The sequence below is a fragment of the Herpailurus yagouaroundi genome, unplaced genomic scaffold, assembly GCF_014898765.1.
Source record: "Herpailurus yagouaroundi ecotype Mexico unplaced genomic scaffold, PumYag 142, whole genome shotgun sequence".
Taxonomy (NCBI): domain Eukaryota; kingdom Metazoa; phylum Chordata; class Mammalia; order Carnivora; family Felidae; genus Herpailurus; species Herpailurus yagouaroundi.
This window is the reverse complement of record NW_024412397.1, coordinates 51,380,682-51,400,673: the sequence shown is the minus strand read 5'-3', so window position 1 is coordinate 51,400,673 and position 19,992 is coordinate 51,380,682. Positions and strand designations below refer to the sequence as shown.

At 41.7% G+C, this 19,992-nt stretch overlaps 1 protein-coding gene and 1 long non-coding RNA gene across 2 annotated transcripts in view; one reads left to right on the top strand and one right to left on the bottom strand.

Moving 5' to 3' along the window:
- The window catches only part of LOC121033124 (uncharacterized), a 37,293-nt gene extending 21,581 nt beyond the window's left edge, over window positions 1-15,712 (bottom strand). The window contains exon 1 of the long non-coding RNA XR_005791713.1: window positions 15,247-15,712. This is a non-coding gene — a long non-coding RNA (uncharacterized LOC121033124). The remainder of the gene's footprint in view (window positions 1-15,246) is intronic.
- COLEC12 (collectin subfamily member 12) overlaps window positions 1-19,992 on the top strand; it is a 201,891-nt gene that overhangs the window by 134,444 nt on the left and 47,455 nt on the right. Inside the window, exons 3-4 of the mRNA XM_040479265.1 lie at window positions 12,695-12,817; window positions 19,696-19,794. Of these exons, the coding sequence (XP_040335199.1) occupies window positions 12,695-12,817; window positions 19,696-19,794 (222 nt within the window). The remainder of the gene's footprint in view (window positions 1-12,694; window positions 12,818-19,695; window positions 19,795-19,992) is intronic.

Sequence of the window (19,992 nt, the reverse complement as noted above, 5' to 3'; positions counted from 1 at the left end):
TGTTGTTGTTGTTTTTAAGTTTGTTTGTTTATTTATTTATTTTGAGACGGGGGCAGGGGGGCAGTGGGCAAAGAATCCCCAAGCAGGCTCCACACTGTCAGCACAGAGCCCAATGTGAAACTCAGACCCACAAACTGTGAGATCAGTACCTGAACCAAAATCAAGAGTCGGGCATTTAACCAACTGAGCCACCCAGGTGCCCCAGGCCCTGTTCCAGAAGGGGTGTGTGTCCTTGGTCTGCTGAGCCCAGCCAGGCCTGTCCCTCGCATCCCACTCTGCAGTGACCACTCAAGACAAGTACTTCTTTACTGGAAGGGACCAGAGGATATTTTAAAGAATAATAAGCAATAAACTCACACTATATTCCAAACTATATCTAGCTTACTAGGAATTAATGTAAATAAATATGTGCTACAAATTAGAAATGAAATACATGAATGACTCACTAGTGGGTGATTCTGATACAAATTTCAAATTCCACATTCACTGGCATAGTGGAGAAAACCCTGACTTAGGTGAGGGTTAGACAGCATTGTTAAGAACTTGTCCTAAACCTCTTCTTTCCATCTGTTTAACCAGTTTACTGATGTAATTAAAAGCTGTTTGGCAATTTGGGCAATAAAATGGATTTTGTTGAGCATGGAGTAGAATTAAGTGATTTGACCCTAAGAAGTTCATATTGGTGAAATTGTGTGTATACTGTCTGCATCTCTGATCTCCATTGAGTAATGAACCAGAGCTAATATGGCCCTGACCAAATTTTGCGATTTTCTGCTACAAGAGGTCAAGTTCAAAAGGTATTCTGCCTCCACTGTTTGCAGCTCAGCTGGTGTATTTCTGATGTTTTCCTGTTTCTGTCTGTCTCTGGGTCTGATGGATGCTGTCACAGATATTTGTGCATCTCATGAATGTATAGAGATCTTATGCTCCTTTGGACTCTTGGACATTTTTAATTTTTAAAATTTATTATTATTATTATTATTATTATTATTATTACTACTACTACTATTACTATTATTATTTGGCCTAGCAGATGGTGTTTTAATTCCTTCAGAATTTTAGGAGGCAAAGAGAATGTCTTCCAGACTGAGGCTTGTCATTTGATGTGCCCTCCACAACTCTCTGTCCTTAGACTGATTCATCTATGCTCCACCTCTTAACTTTGCTGCACTAACTTCATGTAGGTGACAGACTAGGCCAGCCCTTCTGTACATCATCTCCGAAGCGAGAGGAAAATTCACTTTCAGGCTGGTTGGTCAGAATTAAGTCAAACTTGTATCCATAGTATGAAGTTAACAGACATGTGGGAATTGAATCCTAAACATTGTCAGTTTCACTAGGAATTGAAGGTTATTGTACCCCATAGAGATTATGAATTTGAAATGTATTAAGTATCCCTGGAAATTTTGAATTCAAAACATCTCATGTGCACAAATATCACTAATAAGAATACCCATCTGATCTCTATAACCTGGAGGGGGAGAGAAGAAACAAAGGTCCAGTGTTATCTTCACTCTGTCCAACGATCCCGAACTTCTCAAGTGATTACTCCAGATGGACAGAGCAGTTTGATTTGTTTAAATGTGATGGGTCAATTGAACCAGGCTGAGTAGTGTGCTGGCAGATGTTTAACAACCAGCTTTCCAGGGGACAAAAGCCCTGATTTGTAGCATTTGCTGATTTTTTTGGTGTAAATACTCACAGTGTGACCAGTTCCAAGCTGTCAATGTAAAGTCACTGAACGTAGAGTTGTGAAGAGATACAAATACTTGGTTCTCACCAGTCAGTGTCAGCTGGCTCAGGCACGCACCTGAGGAATCCATGGGAAATTGTGAATTTGGATTTTGACTTAGAGAACCATTTTTAAAACATTTCTACTGTCAAGAAAATCACTTTGTGTGTGTGTGCATATGTATACAAGTGTGTGCACTTATCCATTTTTTTTATGTAGTTATTTCAGTTTTAGATAATTTCCTAAATTTAACTCTGTGAACTCTTTACAAAGTCATGGAAAATTTAATAAGCATACATCTTCCCATTTATTTTATGTGCAATTATAATTCATTGCATGCCTTCTGACTCTCTTGTGTAGTGGGTTTCCATTTTTATATTCTTTTGACCTCTACAACCATAGCTGCCTGCCCCGTGGAAACATTTCTTCCTCTCTCTGTCCTTTGTCCGCCCTTAATAACAAGTAAGAATAACAAGCTGGTGAATGAGATGCTCTTCACCGAATCTGGGGACCTCATTCTTCTCACCGCTGGGCCATAGTCTGTAAAATAGATCCCCCCCCCCCCATTTCCCTCATTATTTATTTGCCAACTCTTCCTCATTTGGGTCATTTCAAGTTGATTGACTCCTTTCTCATCAAGGTTCAGAACTGGGGCTACATTCAATGCAGAGTAGATAATTACTTTAAAACACCAACAGTAAAATTTGTTGCTCTGTCTTGGCTCACTTTTCCCTTAATTTAAGTGTCCTCAACTACAGTGTTCACTTGAAGAAAGTAAAAAACACATATTCATAAAGGAATGAGGAATGTCTGTCAGGCTGATTGATATTTTCATTTACATCAAGGCCCCTTTTTTCCCATCAAAACACTAGTTCTGTTGGTTTGAAAAAATCAAGTAGGTATGTGAGAGAGAGTGGATTAGTCTCTTTTTTATGCCAGCAGCTGCTCCACAGCATAATTTCCACATGTCCCAACACTGTTTCAGTGATAAACAGCAAATACACTATCATTAGCTGAGACTCACTCCCCCTTGGCTCAGCAGGGTTCCCATCATCATGATATTAGCTCCTCTGCTGCCCCCCAAATAACACTTTTTAAAGCAAAAGCACTCTGGGGCACCTGGGTGGCTCAGTTAAGGGTCTACCTCTTGATTTCAGCTCAGGTCACGATCTCACGGTTCCTGGGTTCAAGCCCCATGTCGGGCTCTGCATTCACATTGCGGAGCCTGCTTGGGATTCTCTGTCTCCCCCTCTCTCTCTGTTCCTCCCCCACTTGTGTGAGAACACTCTCTGTCTCAAAAATAAATAAACTTTTAAAAAAAATTTAAAAAAGGGGCGCCTGGGTGGCGCAGTCGGTTAAGCGTCCGACTTCAGCCAGGTCACGATCTCGCGGTCCGTGAGTTTGAGCCCCGCGTCAGGCTCTGGGCTGATGGCTCGGAGCCTGGAGCCTGTTTCCGATTCTGTGTCTCCCTCTCTCTCTGCCCCTCCCCCGTTCATGCTCTGTCTCTCTCTGTCCCAAAAATAAATAAAAAATGTTGAAAAAAAATTTTTTTTTAAATAAATAAACTTTTAAATAAATAAATCTTTAAAAAAAATAAAGCAACAACACTCAAGGCAGATGTTGGGTTGCGGGTTCACTTTTCTCATCTTTGCCCTACTGGATTTAGTTTTGTGAGTACTGAGGGGCAAAAAACATAGAAATGCTGCTGCATGCCCCACATTAGATCTTGGGATTCATTTCAGGCTGGGCTGGGGTCAATAGAATGCCTTGAGTTTCTTTGGTCAGTAAACCCCACTGCACTCCCCACCTCCCATGGTGAAAAAGAAAACTCTTCCTTTCAGGCTGTGGGCTCCTGATTGTTCCAGGCAGTGTTGTTATGAATGTCTGCATTTTGACTGTCAGGCCTCTGAGCTGAATGACTCTCCCAGGATGGCTGCATACATCCTGGCCCGCAAGTGAGATCAGCATGTCACTCATCAGGTAGAAGGCAAGATGGGAGAAAAGGTTGTGAAATCCCAGCACCTGAGAGCTGAGGGAAGTGGCCACTTCCGGTTTGTGTGAGAGACCTTCACTGAGGGAGTGACAGAGACTGCTTTTCTCACTTTGTTAAACGGCTTGATGTGTAGGGTTCTAGAGAGAAATAACTGGTTTGTTTAGAGATATCCAAAAGCAATCATGCAGAGAAATAAAATTCCCACACCTACAAGAGGTGGTAGCCATACATATGGCCTTCAAAAACCCAAATGAGTATAGATTTTTACACTGTAAACCACACAGGTACTAAAGGGGTTCAGGCCCAGCTGGGCATGGGGTGGGGCTAATTTTACGAAAGGATTCACAAATGTGTGAGTAAAGTTTTAAAAGAAGTCGTTTGATGGAGAGGAAACGTTTTGCAGGGAGGAGGAGGACAGATCTCAAGACCTGGAGAAGGAATGAGCACATGTTTGGGGAATGCAGTGTGAGCTCCACACAGGTACCCTGGTGCTCTTTCCCACATTCCCCCAAGCTTTTGCTTCAGTGTTACTCTCTGAAGCCTTCTCTGACCACGCTATTTAAATTGCCATCCAGGGGCACCTGGGTGGCTCAGTCGGTTGAGCGGCCGACTTCAGCTCAGGTCATGATCTCGCGGCCCGTGAGTTCGAGCCCCGCGTCAGGCTCTGTGCTGACAGCCCAGAGCCTGGAGCCTGTTTCAGATTCTGTGTCTCCCTCTCTCTGACCCTCCCCCTTCATGCTCTGTCTTTCTCTGTCTCAAAAATAAATAAACATTAAAAAAAATTATTTTTTAAATAAAAAATAAGAAAAAATAAATTGCCATCCATCTCCTCTCCCACAAGCCCTTTGCCCATTCCTGGCTTGATTTTTCCCATAGTGTTTATCACCTTCCGACACCTTACTGTATCTTCCTACTGGTGTGTAAGTTCCATAAGAGCCAAGATTTGTTGTCTGTTTTGTTGACCATTATACCCAGTGCCTGGTACATAGTTGGTGTTCCATATTTATTTCTTGAATAAACGAATAAATGGGATGTAACAAGAAAGAAGCATAAGGAGGTGGGCAGGGTTTGGGGGTCTAGATTAGAATTCTGGCAGAGAATCGGGAAACCTGAATCCTAAAGACAGGGCTGGCCCGTGGAATGGGGCAGATAGTGGAGTTCACTGGGCTGTAGTTTCCTCACTGTAAGACAGATGTTGGCCTAGATGACAACTGATTCTCCTCCTGGCCCTGAGGTTCTTCAGACCTGTGTGGTTAGAGGAGGCTAGCTGACGTGCATCTTGGAATCTACTTTGAGCCACCTGGAACTTACTATGGCAGTGGAGAACACCATGGGTTTCTGAAGCATTGGGTCAAGCTGGTATTTGTGAAAAGGTTTTCCCAATATACTCAAGCAGATTTTTTGTTTGAGGGGTGGTTAAGAGGCTACAGATAAATTATTTTTTTTTAATCAACATTTAATTAATCCTTCTTGCACCTCCTTCTTTCCACTAACTTATCTCACCCAACTTCTGCAGGTGTGAACCTCCTGTTAAATGGTCCATTGGAGACCGGCTTTTGTGGCTACTGTGTCATGTACTAGAAGTTCAGAAGAAAATTCCTTAGGAGCAACCAACTTGCTTTGGTTCCAAGCTGAAACTGTGCAAGCCCCCTGCACGTCTCATAGTTTGCCTTGAAATTATAAAGCTGCCTTCTTTTCTTGGCCCACCCCATTCCAAAAATTCCATCACCATTGGTGGATGATTCCCCTGAAAGGCCAGTAGACCTTACCAGCCAACCTTCAAGACAGTCCTGACCTCTCACAGAGATAATGAGCATTTATTTAGGGTGGAATTAACTTGCTTTTCAGTATGTCACCACAGAAGAGTCAGAGAGAAATTACAGTCAGTAGAAGCCCCAGGCCTATAATAGTTAACTTACTGGAGACTGAATTTTACTGCTCATTTCTGAGAAAGGCTTATCTATCAACGTTTGAAAAGATGTTTCTACACCGCTTTATTTTGACAGAGTGCTTCTAGGAGTCTAACCTGTCAGTTTTCTACAGTTTATCTTGTTAGGCATCCTTAATCTCACTTTGTTTTGCTTTCCACTTCTGGAAGTCAGTGAGCTTGGAGAAGCAGCATATGATAACTATGAGTTCAGCTCACAGTTCAGCCGCTCACTAGCTTGGATAGTCAAACTCTTTGATGCCCACTTTCCCAAACTCTGTAACATTAGAGTCAGAATTCCTACTTTGCAGAATTGTGAAAGGGATCGTAAGTAACCAGGAGAGGGTGCCTGGCACATATCAGGGCCTCAGGAAAAGCAGCCGTCCTCAGCAGTGCCTCTTTGCCTTAGCAGCAACGGCAGACTCTCACCCACTAAACAAATGTTCAGTGGCCTTCCTCCAGATACCTGTGCAGTGTATGTGTCTGGCTCAGTTATACAACAGACTCTGATGGCCTGAGCTGGAGCTGCATTTTCATAAGTCCTTTTCATTAAAAGATTCAGTGCCTAATCACAGAAGGACATTGTTTGGTAGTGCCAGATAATGAAGTAGTCAGGGCTGCTGAAATGTATCAACAGGATTGTTGACAGCTCACTCTGTGTCCATAGGATAAAATGAACAGGACTGGAGCCAAGAGGAGGGGAGCCAGCGAGGAGGGACAAATGCAGGAGATGTGATGGTTGAACTCCCTGATGAGCCCGGATTCCGTTCCTCAGAATCGAAAGCATTTGTGTACGGTTCATATAATAAAGGATTTCTTATTTTAAAAGCCACAAAGAGAAAATAATGGTGTTCTGTCGAGACAGTATATATTCTGGCAGACACTATATACTCTGAGTGGCTCATTACATCTGGCTTTTTCCTACAGCAGTTCTTTTTTAGTAGGCAGGGCACTAATGATAAATTTTAAACAAATAACACATACTCTTTTTTAAAACATTAAACCCAAACCAGAACTGACTGCCATATATATATAAATATATATACATATTTATAAATATATATATATATTTATATATTTGTATATATATAAATATATATGTATATATATGGCAGTCAGTTCTGGTATATATATTTACATATATATATATATATATAATTGTTTTAATGAAAAAAACTATACCCTTGTTAAATGTGCAGAATATTAATATAAGCTCAGAAGGAGTACTGAAGATTTCAAACTCTCCTCTAAATAATTTTCCTGGTTTGAATATACTTTTATGAATGCACTAATGCTGTAAGGCTTCATTTATTTTGTGCGGAAAGTTATTTCATTCCCAAGTCTTGTCCTGCTTCCGTTTTCATGATTCTCCACATTGTTTAGGAAACTTGGCATAATAAGGTGTCCAGGGCTGGGATTTATATTTGGGGAACTAAATTACTCATTAATAAAAAAAATTTTTGCTAACTAAATCCATATTCCACCATTTAGTAAATGGCCTTTATAATAAGCAAAAAAACTAATTATTTGTGGGATAAAGTGTTTCATGTATTTAACTTTTGTTCTAATGATATTGCATAATATCCAAATAACTAACCAGGATGTTAACTCTTACTGTTTTGTTGTTTTTGAGGGCATTTTAATTGTAGGAGTTTATTTGACTCATCAGTTTTACTGTTAGAGCCAAATCATTCTCATGGGCTTATGGGAATATATGCCACCAGGCGGTAGATTAATAACTATAAAAAAACCACATGAAAAGGTCACTGCAAATCTGGGATCAAAACCTGTGGTTGTCTGGATTTTGCAACCCACCAGCTTTTTGAAGCTCCTCTCTGGTAATATGATTTTTATGACAACACCACAGAGCTTTTATAGACACTTGTGATAATTAGGACAGACCAGGAGTACTCCACACTTGCCCACAGTGCCAGGCTTCTTCACCTGACAAGGAAGGACATTGATCAGCACAAGTCTGTTTCAAAAGACAAACCAGGGGCGCCTGGGTGGCGCAGTCGGTTAAGCGTCCGACTTCGGCCAGGTCACGATCTCGCGGTCCGTGAGTTTGAGCCCCGCGTCGGGCTCTGGGCTGATGGCTCAGAGCCTGGAGCCTGTTTCCGATTCTGTGTCTCCCTCTCTCTCTGCCCCTCCCCCGTTCATGCTCTGTCTCTCTCTGTCCCACAAATAAATAAACGTTGAAAAAAATTAAAAAAAAAAAAAAAAAGACAAGCCATCCTTGTGATGGCAGAAAAGTAGGATAGTGAATGAAGGAGACCCTTTTGTTCTCCAAACAGATTGGGAAAACAGACTGGATTGGAGCCTGGACCACAGCACTTGGGAGGGCTCTTTATGGAGAACCACAGCAGAAAGGAATTCTCTGCTGGAGAATTCTGGCCCTTTGCACTGTCATTCCTGCAGTGTTGCAGTTATTCTCTCCAACCAGCTAACCGCCAGCCCCCTGATCAGCGGCCCCACCCGCCCCCCATCCTTCTTACTTTAAACATGTGTTATTGGAAACAGGGCAACACGAGGAACTTTGAGTTTGGGCCCTGGGGATCATATTGTCAGTCTATTCTGAACTTCCGTGCGATACCCAAGGACTTAACTGGGAGTGATTCTGATTTCACTGGGCCCCCAAACTTACTTTTGCATAAGAAAGACTAGGACCCTGGAAAACACATTTAAAACATGAGCCAAGAATCAAGTTCAGTGGGAGCTAGTTTAAGAGGGATAACCAACAGAAAAGCATGGATCCTTCAGGCACGTTCTGTCTGTGGCCTGCTGAATCACAAATGTGCTATTTGGGCCAGGTTTTTTGATCTGCTGAGTGTCCTGGTGGTACAGGGGCAAAACTGCTTCATTTCCTGAACTAGAATGCCTTATCTCCAGCACTCTGCAGACTGATTCCCTTGCCCTTCCTTCCACCCCCAGCCCCTCCAACAGGAACAAAGTCCCCAGTCTCTGGAAAGTAATGCTGAGAAAACAAACAGTACAAAGGCTGGTAACAGGGGGATATCTCTCTCAAATGTTTTTTGTGACCATCTAGGTTCAAGGAGGAGGGGTCCCCCAGCTACGTGAGCCAGCAGGATCTCTTTGTAGTAGGCATCTGTATGTTTGGCCAGGTGTCCTCCCAGCAGAGGGCAGAGAGGGAAAGATAAAACAGAATTCTTATTAAAAATAAGTCTCTGGGGAGAGAAAAAACAAGACACAGAAAGTGTGTCAAGTGGAAAGGGAGGCCAGGCGGTGCCATCTGATATTGATTAAATGCTTGATTAGGCCAGTAGGGAAAAAGGCACATCACGAGGAAATGACCCTGTTCTTCAGAATATGAACCAGTGACAGCGGTCTGGGAGCAGGTCTGCATGAATACCACATGCACAAGATGTCCGGTGGTAAACACAGTCCTAGCACACATGGCCAGAATGGGAGGGAAAGACCCTTTCCCTGAGAGTGAGGACGCGTGGCTCCTGATTTGCTTTACCTCGCCGGCCTCACTTTCCTCATCAATAACACAATGACACTTGACCAGATGACCCCTAAGCAACTTCCTCGCCCTAGATTCTGTTATCTATCCTAACCTCTCTGGTGACCAACTCTTCTGAGGCTCTGCTAATGGAATGCAAGAAATAGCCCTGGAGAGACATAAAGAGCTCACCCACCACAGTCCTAAAATCCAAAAGGAATGAACCCCCTCCCCCATCAGTCATAAAAATGTCATCCAGTCTTTCCAAGGGAGGTTGGTCCAGCATTGCTGTGTCTATCATCTTTCTGTGTTTATAGTTGCCACCAAAGCAAGTTTATGGTTTCTGAACATGAGATGTGGCATATTTGTGGGTCTATTTACATTTCCCCACTCTCCCAATTCCAAAAATATTTTCATTCTGACTGATGTAAGGGCTCTTTGTTTTGTTTTAAGCTGCCAAATTGTAGAGAATCTAAGAGCTGATGGGTGTGTGTGTGTGTGTGTGTGTGTGTGTGTGTGTTCATCCTTTATTCAAGGATGAGCTATTGAAGTGTTTTTGTTTTTTTCTCTTTGGCATTGTCATGAGGACAACAGCATCCGAGTACAGGGTGAGGCCGGATTCCAGTGGGAATGGAAGTAGAAGCTCCCACTGAGATGAAGGGCCAGTGAAATCGAGATGAAGGGATGACCAGAGAGAGTCACCATGGCAAAGTAAGATCATGGCATTTGAAGTTCGGCAGACCCAGGTTTGAATCCTGGCTGTGATGTCTATGGGATGTCATTTCAGCTCTCACTGCCATGCCTCCTTGAAGGGTGATTACAAATAAAGGTGCTGTGTGGAAAGTACCTAGCTCAGAACCTGGTACAGTGTAGGCAGTAAATGAACAGCAAGAAACTATAGATGAGATAATAGTGATAAAAATATCCCCAGGGAGGATTCGCAGAGCCTGGCAACTGAGTGAATTAAAGAATAAGTACAAAAGAAGACTTGAGTGTGTCTTTGAGTGAGGGACTCAGATAGTGGTACTATTTAGGTTGGATGGAAATACGGACATTGGTGGAAGTTAGAGATCTGGTTTGGTGAAGATGGTACCGAGGTAGTTTTGGACAGGAGAGGTGGTGCGGAGACATACAGGTGGCAATTAAAGAAGGAGGATGAAAAGGAAACAGAGTGAAAGAAATAGGAAAACTGATAACAAAGAAGTTGATTTTCTCTAGGTCTGTTTGACCATTGAGTCTGACTTTACAGCTTCACCTTCAAGGGATTGGCTACCCAGAGGTTGATCCGGCATCATCATCTTCTCAGTAAACCTTAGCTCCTCATAATGTGTGTCTCCAACTAAGCATCTTCTAGACCTTGTTAGAAATGCAAGCTCCTACTTCAGACCTGCTAAATCAGAATCTGCATTTGATAGTGTGTTTTGTAAGCACTTTATAGTTTGAGAAGCACTGTTGTAAAGCAGGTGGCCAGACTAGCAGTGTCAGCATCCCCTGGGAACTTGTTAGAAATCCAAATTCTCAGGCACCTTCTCAGGCCTCCTGAATTAGAAAGGCTGTATTTTGACGACTCCGATGTACCCTAGAGCTTGAGAATCACCGCTCTAAGTCATGGAACAGATGGATTGAACCCCCTCCCCTTGGGTCTGTAGCACAGAACACCAGAGGGATTGGTTAAACCCTGAAAGTTAAAATGGAGTCATTGTTCTATGCTGTTTCTCTCATCATTTTGCATTAAACACAGCTGAAGAACTCTTTTCACTGAAGAAGGGCACTATGCGTAAAATTGCAAACCAGAAGGGGGGAGCTTTGGCTGAAGCTTAATCCTCACGACTTACCCATCAAAAGTTATTGAGCACAATTATAGGAGATCAGTACTTTATGTGCTGTTGCTCCTGTGGGACACTATTAGTAAGACACACATAGGAAAACAAGGAATCTCCCGATATTTCTTACAATGTGATTTTCACATTTAAATGTCCACCGTTTTTGTCTTCTGTGATTCTAATCAATTTAATGGAAAGTTCCCTTTTTATAGGTTAGTTTCTAGAGTGACTTGCAGAAGTGATGGTGGTTTACCACTTAGACTAGAATGCTTTTCAAAAAGTTGAACTGGGGGCGCCTGGGTGGCGCAGTCAGTTAAGCGTCCGACTTCAGCCAGGTCACGATCTCGCGGTCCGTGAGTTCGAGCCCCGCGTCGGGCTCTGGGCTGATGGCTCGGAGCCTGGAGCCTGTTTCCGATTCTGTGTCTCCCTCTCTCTCTGCCCCTCCCCCGTTCATGCTCTGTCTCTCTCTGTCCCAAAAAAATAAATAAACGTTAAAAAAAAAAAGTTGAACTGTAAGCAGTAAAAATTTACCTCCTTTCATCAAAAATGTCTGGTTTTTCTAGTTTCCTAGTCATTATTCAAGTCACTGTGATAACGTAAATAAGGGTCAGTGTCTGTTTTCTGTATATATATAATGTACAACAATAGTTATATATTGAGCATTTTAATCATGAAGTTACCTATATTTTCTGCTGCAGGTTATATAGTACATTATAGCCAGTGGCATAGTAAACCAGTTCGGTGTTGGGAGGGTGGGGGGGATGAATGCATGTCACAGTTTATGGTGGTTGCTAATTTCCATGGTGTAAACACTCCCTCCTGGGCTGACTTCAAGCTACCAACAGTTAAACAACCAGCTACCCAGATTCCCACACACTTAACAGCTGACTCTTGTAAAGCCAGTAGGAACTAGCTCGAGTATACCACTGAACAAACATTAAGGGACAGGCCACAGTTTTTTTGATTGGTGTGTTTGAATTGTGATAGGTCCAATAATAGCTGAAACAAGTAGATTTGGGTGTTTAAAATCTTCTGTCATGTAGAGATTTTTATTGAAATTATAATTATTTTTTTGTCATGTAGAGATTTTTATTATAATTATGGAATTTGATCTGAAATTATTCTGAGACAAAGTTATATGCAAATGCCCAATCTCATTAAATACAACAACATTAAATTACAACATAATGGCATTATTCAAAGTCTTTGTGTTGCTAAAGTGGTATGTTTAATTTTAAAATACCATTCATTCTGGGGAGCCTGGGTGGCTCAGTCAGTTAAGCATCCAACTCTTGGTTTCGGCTCAGGTCATGATCTTTTATGGTCATGCGGGTTATGAGTTCGAGCCCCATCTTGGGCTCTGCACTGCCAGTGCAGAGTGTGCTTAGGATTCTCTCTCTCTGCCCCTCCCCTGCATGCATGCGTGTTCTCTCTCTCTCTCTCTCTCTCTCTCTCTCAAAATAAATAAACTTAAAAAAAATACCACTCATCCTATAGTAAGGCATGTGGAAAAATTACTTTTTTTTTAAAGTAGGCTCCATACCCAGCATGGAGCCCAACCCAGGGCTTGAACTCAACTCAAGACCCTGAGATCAAGACCTAAGCTGAGATCACGAGTTGGATGCTTAACCAACTGAGCCAGCCAGGTGCCCTAGAAAAATTATTCCTAATCATAGTGTTTGAAGCAACATGCAGAAAGATAGTTTTCAAAATGAGATCTCTGGTTACTATTATTAAAATTTGACTTCTCTTACAGGTATCCAGGAAGGAACGCAGTGTACCAAATGTAAAAATAACTGGGCACTGAAGTTTTCTATCATATTATTATACATTTTGTGTGCCTTGCTAACAATCACAGTAGCCATTTTGGGATACAAAGGTAAGTACTCTTTCCTTTTTCCTTCCAAATGGCAGGTTTCTCTATGACTTTAAACATGAAAAAAAAAAAAAAAAAAGACACCCCTGTTTGCAAGTATGAAGTATTTCATTAATTCAGCTCAAACGCACAAGTAAGCAACATGATAAACTTTGTGTCTTGAGCCTCTTGTAGCTGTGGGATCAGAGTCCTTTTGACTCATTTCAACAATAAGAAAGGTCCTCTATGACTTATAAAAATTTTTCTCACTGTTGCATTTTCCTACCTGTTTCTAGTTCCACCCTCTTTTTTCATCTTCTCTCTAAGAGGTGCTATGGAAACCCTGAGTCAGCACACAGGAAAATTGTACTGACACAGGGTAAGCCAAACACAGTCTCCAGAGATACGACTTACTTTACTCAGGGACTGGGCAGCCAGTTCCCTTTTTTCCTCTTCAGCACATTTACTGTGACCACTGTTGTTTATATAGCTCCATAAAAATATTGCCCTGCAGAAGTTAAACACAGAGGGAGCACTGCCACCTCAACAATACTTTATAGGATGTTAGGTATTCTTTCAATGTGTCTGGTTTCAGGTCAGTGGAGAATTATTGCCTCAGACTTGCAAACAAAGCGGGTTCACCACCATCACCACCACACCCATTCTAGATACTGCAGGTAAAAGGTGTCATGATTCAGAATCACAAGCTACATAAACCTTTTTACAGAAAACAGCCATAGAAGCCTTTCCATCAAAGATATGTGAGACAGGCATGTCATCTGGTTTTAGCAAGAGGCAGACGTGGGGTCTGCTAATCTTCAAAACCTTCACTCAGCAGTCATCTCGGCTGCCTTCCCTCAGAACTGACAGATTAACAGTTGAGAATTCCCACAGGTTCTTGGTTCATAGATTTACTCTCCTTGGGGAGAGAAAGATTCAAAGTGAATTCCCCCCAAGCTATAACTTCTGTCTCCTCTCTCCCAGTGTCTAGAAGCTTCCTGAGGAAACCCAATGTGTTGAAATGAGAATGGGCTTTGGAGCCAGATGGTCAAGTTCATTCTTGATTCTGCTGTTTGTAATACAATTAATGTTTATTAAGTGCTTGTTGATATTCTAGGCATCATGCTAAGTCCTCTGCATGGTTGTGTAACCTGGGTATGAAGCATAACTTCTTTGAGTTTACTGTTTCTTAAAATGGCAATTAATAATGCCATTTTTCAAGGTGATTGAGATGAGCAAAGATGATGTCATTGAACCACCTGTCCATCTAGTCCTACTAGATAGTGGCCATATTTCTGTGTTTCCTCTTCATAACTGCATGTATACAGCTATAGCCATTAGAATGGCAAAATGTTAAAAATACTCAATATAGGTGAGGCTTGGAAGTCTCATCTCTGAGGTCACACACGGAGAAAATTATGTGTGTCCTATAGTGTGTTGACTGATGAATTTGAGCACAGTGGGAATTTGGAAAATTACCATGTAATTTTATCCATTTGTGATTAGTTAATCCAACTTAGTATTAACAAAGTAAGTGTTAAGAAAGGTTGTTAAACTGTGGTAAGGCAGGACAAGGAGTAGGGAGGGATCCTAGTGAGGAAAAGGAGGGTCTTTTATGTCCCAGGTAATTCAGACTGGCTCTCCTCCTTTACCAAGTTATTTAGGTCACTGCTCACTTCTCCTTGACTGTTTCCAGCAAACTCAGATAAAGGAGAAACTTGGCAAATGGCCATTTAATAAGTACCTTTAGGGCTTAGTACTATGTGATACCATGAAAGCAAACATTTACTACTGAAAGAGAGATGACAAAGGTTTGAAGAGCATACCACCATATGGGATTTTGTAATTCTTACCACTGCAAAGAAGTAAGATCTGAATCTTGACGCCTTTAGAATGATACAGAAAGATCCAAATTTAGAGGAGAGGTTTTTTTTCTTTGTTTTTAAAGTACAGATGTTTCCTCCATTTTTATGACATTTGAAAGCCCTTCTCAGCTCTGGCATGTTTTGCGTGTGCTGGTCCATTTGCCTGGAACACCTTTTCTCTGCTCTCTACCTAAAATGACACCTTCTTTCCCTTCATGTTTCATTCAGACATACATCCTGCAAGAACGCCCTGAAGGCTGAGTTAGGTGCTCCTGTCACACTGTATCATTATGGCAAGTGGGCTTGTCTGTCTTACCACCCAAACTATAAGTTCCATGAAGACAAGAGACTCCTATCTTTAGTTTGTTATATCTCCCATCTAGCATCTAGCCTCATGGTACTTATTAGGCACCAAGTGAAGTTACTGAATAAATTAATGAGAGAATGGATGGATGGATGGATGGATGGATGGATGGATGGATGGATGGATTGTAGATCAGGGCTGACTTCTGTAAAGACAATCAGGTGGTGCCCAGGGACTCTAAAACCATTCTGCACTTAAGGCATTGCTACCACTCAGATCCCTACCTGTAAGCCTAAAATCCTGAAGATCAGCATGGCCTTCTCCGTGGGTGTCATCTGTCCAGGATGAAGTGGGGAGAGGTTGAGGGAACCAAGTGCAAGTGGACACAAGATGATCGTCTTGCCCCTTTTTCCTCCTTCAGGGGCCCCCATCTCTCAGGCATCTACTTAGAAATATAAGATAATACAACATGCAGTTTTGGTTTCCAAACATAGTCTTCATAAACTAAAGTGTGGATATTTTCCAGGTGTGTTTTCTCTTGTACAGTGATTCTTCTTTCTTGCTAATAAGATTCTAGTAACCGCACATTGTAAGAGGCAGAAAGATAAGACCTAGTTCTCCCCTCCCATGTCTCCCTTTGAAGTCTAGAGAAACTCTGTCCATTGCAAAAAAGAAAGGAAGAAAAAGAAATATTCAGACAAAGAAGATGTTTCTCTGAAGGAGAAGTTAGAAAGGAAAGAAAATAGAAACTGCTTTATGTATCAGAGTTAGCAAAGGCAACTCCATACTGTTTTTCTCAAAATTGTGTTTTTACTTCTCCTTTTATGTCACTCAGACAGCTACAAGTTGGGATATAACTTAGTTCCTTCTAGAGAATTTGCTGCACAAGTCAGGGAACTGCTGAGTCACCCACATAGGTCTGTACCGTGGCTGTGACCATGACACTCATGAGCTACTTTATAGAAAGCGTGTTCCTGGACAGTTTCAGCTTGGGTCATTCTCTGCTTGGGTTTTTTATCCTCAGTCATGGAGCTTCCGTGGCAGAAGCCATCTTTTAATTTCAATGAGTTGTGTTTCCTCCAGATCATTCCCTGAACGGGGAAATTGTACTCAGTTGTCCTTCCCAGCAGTCATCCATCTTAAGGTAATGAGGATAAAGAAGAAAGACAGAAATCTGAATATTTCTCAAGAAGAATCTCCTGTAACTCAACATTCCTAGTCACAGAAGGTCTACTTTGCTGCTAAGCTCTCCTAACCTAGCAGTTATGTCCATCAAATCACACTGAGTTGGCTACGTTAGAAGCCAGGGTAACACCATACAACCATATCTCCTAAGTGTTTGTAATGAAACCTGAAATAGTGTTCAAGGTAGAAATGTCTTTATTGCATTCCAGGGGAGTGCAGCTGGTATTCCCAGAAGTCCCAGGTACCAATGCAGGGGTATCTCCCCTCACCCAATCCCCCATTCAGCCTGGGACAGACACTCATGAGCACCAAGCAGGAGCTCTGTGCCTTGCTGCTGTTCCTTTCCTCAGGGACTGGACCATGAGCTATGCCTCTTGTGGGAGGAAACCATATTTAGGAAAAAGAAATAGTAAATAAGAAGCAATGTGGAGTTATAGAGAAAGCATGGGGTTTGGAATTAGATCTCCTGGCCTGCCAGCCCCCTAGTCATTTACAAGCTGTGTAATTTTGGGCAAGCTACTGAACGTCTCTGAGCCTCAATTTCTTCATCTGTAAAATAGCAGTTTTAAGGATTAACTGCAGTGATGGCACAGTGCACCTCTCAAAGAGTAGGCCCTCAATAAAGAGAGGCTGTTACTGGTGTTATCATTGGTGTGGTGTGGAATCCGATCATCTGGGAAGGCTGAGCATAGTTGGAGTAGTCATCTTGGAGTGGACCCTGAAGGATGGGTGGCATTAAGAGAGAAGGAGGTTGATGGTCCAGGCCAAGGGATGGTACCAAAATGCTTTTGTAGAAAAGGGATTATTGTCAGATTATCCAAGGGAATTAGGCTTTGGGTACTTGAAGAGGGCTGACCCTTTAGCTATAATATCTGAAGCAGCAATTATTCTAAAGAAAAATTCTCTGTTAAACAGTTTCTAGTAAAGCGGAGCCCATGAAAAAAACAGACTGCTAGGAACTCTTCTGTTTCATGTTCATTTTCCTCACAGGAGAGGGATCTACAGACAGAGGTCTGCATCGATAGACAGTTTCTAGTCTAAGAGAGGATGGCTCTGGCACCGTTTTCCTGGTTAACAACTTGTGCTGATAAGAGTAAAAATTGACGAAAATGCTGTGTGCTATTACAGCAAGTGTTGGTTCTGGATGTCCATCAGCTGGGTATTTTTATGTAATACCAAGCTGCCAGCTTTGCAGCCCTGAAGTTTGCAGCTTTATACCCAGATCCTATTTTTAAACACAGACGCACACACCCCAGTGCATGTAAGCAGTTCATTAGCATTTGTGGTCGGGGCAAATAGCTTCCTTGCTGAGCGGAAGAGAAACCTAACAGGTTTGTTATTTGTTTGTAACAAATGTATTCATTCCCTTTGCGCAAACCTGAATTATCTGTCCATGAAAATTCTGTGTTTTTTTAAACTAAAATGGAAGAAAAATTAGAGAGGGTAGAAAAATGACTGCCTGTCAGCATATTTAGAGGTTTTTTCGGCTTCCGGGGGAAAAAAGGGCAGGACTTAAAATCCTGTGTGTGGTTTGAGGACAGACTGAGGCATGTGTTTTGATTTGAGGATCAAAACTGAATCTTAACTCATAAACATTTTATACTTTATTTTTTAAAAGTTTAATTTTGCTTAAATGCAGATGAAACATTTTGTTCAGTTTCAGGGATTTATGAATGTGCATGCCTATCTAACAATCCTAAGGTACAGATTACTGTAACTGTACCTCTCTTGTCTATATAGTCACTTACCAAAACAACAATCATCATTCAACTGGATGTTGTACTCGTTGCCAGTGCTGAGGCTTCCCTGGGGCGTCTGGTTTGTATGTTTGTTTGCATGACCTCTATCTAGCTCAGCCAGTTTTTCACAGGCCTCAGTAGCCAGCAGGCAGACTCTCATTTATTTAAATAAATAGCATTATAAACAAATATGTGTTGAATGCCTACTAAGTGCCACACACTAAGAGGTACGGATAAAACTGCGTACACATTTTCCTGCCTTAAAGGATCTAATAGTAAACAAGCCATGATAACACATTGAAGGAAGTCCTACAGTAGGGAAAGGACTACTTGCCAAAAGAATTCTGCAAGACGCCCGGCAGCAAAGATTTCCCACAGGAAGTAATGAGCTGAGTCTTGAAGAGCAAGTAGGGCTTAGCGTGGTGAAGAGTCCAGGGAAGAACATTCTAGGTAGAAAGAACACATGGAAGGGCTTGGGTGGGAAGGTATTTGGTACAGTGACTGCATGGCAAGGTTCTCCAGGGAAGGTGCTAGGCACCACAGGGCTGGGTCAGTTTAGGTCATACAGACACATGGGAGCATACTTCTGCTTCCTGATAGGAGCCAGGGGAATCTTCTAACACAGTCTTGCATGGGTGGGACACTTGATAAATAAAAACAAACTGGCTCCATTACCTCACAATTAACATACAAAACATATTCATGCTTAAAAAAAAATAAAGTCCGTATTATCAGAAAACCGTTGATACCAAGAAAGACTGCATCTCAAGCTGCTGGAGGCTGGATCTCACAGGAGTCACTTCTGGAGAAATACACTCTTAATAGATATTTTAGAGGGGCGCCTGGGTGGCACAGTCGGTTAAGCGTCCGACTTCAGCCAGGTCACGATCTCGCGGTCCGGGAGTTCGAGCCCCGCATCGGGCTCTGGGCTGATGGCTCAGAGCCTGGAGCCTGTTTCCGATTCTGTGTCTCCCTCTCTCTCTGCCCCTCCCCCGTTCATGCTCTGTCTCTCTCTGTCCCAAAAATAAATAAACGTTGGAAAAAAAAAAATTAAAAAAAAAAAATAGATATTTTAGAAAGAAACCATATTCACAACCATAGAGAATGACTGCCTTCTGAGAACAAAGAGACCAGAAGCTTTTACTTAACATTGTATCACTAACTCTTTCCCTATCGCGTACAATCAAGAAAATGCTAAGAAAAAAAAAAAAAAAGGAAAAGTCTTCGTAGATCATTGTTTGGAAACCAACTTAGGCATCTCCTTGGGAACTGATAAATTACAGATTCACTTGTCACTAAGGAGAACCAAATTTTTCAGGCCTCCTGAAAGAGAACGGCAAACACTGTTTCCCTTTCACGAAGACTGTTTATAGAATTAAGCTAGAACACTGTTCTTTGCTATGGACTCTGCTTCCAGATAAGTGAGTACCACCTTCCAGGAATAGTAGGGAGTCTGATGAATGATGAGATTTTATAAATGATCTACCTATGGAAGTTCCTATACAAAATAATACAGATCAAAAGCTTATATAATACATAAAAATTAAAAATTAGTTTCAAACAAGGTCTGGAACATCTGAGGCAATACAGAATCATAAGAACATACAGTTCTCAACCAAATAAACTATCACTGGGTTTTGTGACAAGTTATTTTTCTACGAGAATGGCTTATTCCTCATATTTGATTTCATTTATACTCTTTTTGTGTCAATCTGTTTCCTGTATTCTGTAATGAAATGGTCTTTTGTTGAAACTGAAAAATAAATTATGAGCAGGTGTGTGTACTAATCTTTAGTTTCCAAATCTTAGTTGTAGAAAAAATGGACAATGTTACAGGTGGCATGGAGACATCTCGCCAAACCTATGATGACAAGCTCACAGCAGTGGAAAGCGACCTGAAAAAATTAGGTAATCTGCAACAAGAATGACCCATTAAACTAAATCCTCTAATTCTACATTAAAAGACCATAGCTCTTTAGAATGACATTGCTATAAACTCACATCCACCCAGAAGGACATTAATTTTTGTGTTGTGTGTTGAGTTTTTCCTCACAATTTAATTTAAAGGTGTCTACGTTTTAAAGTTAAAGAGCAATCTTAGAGTTG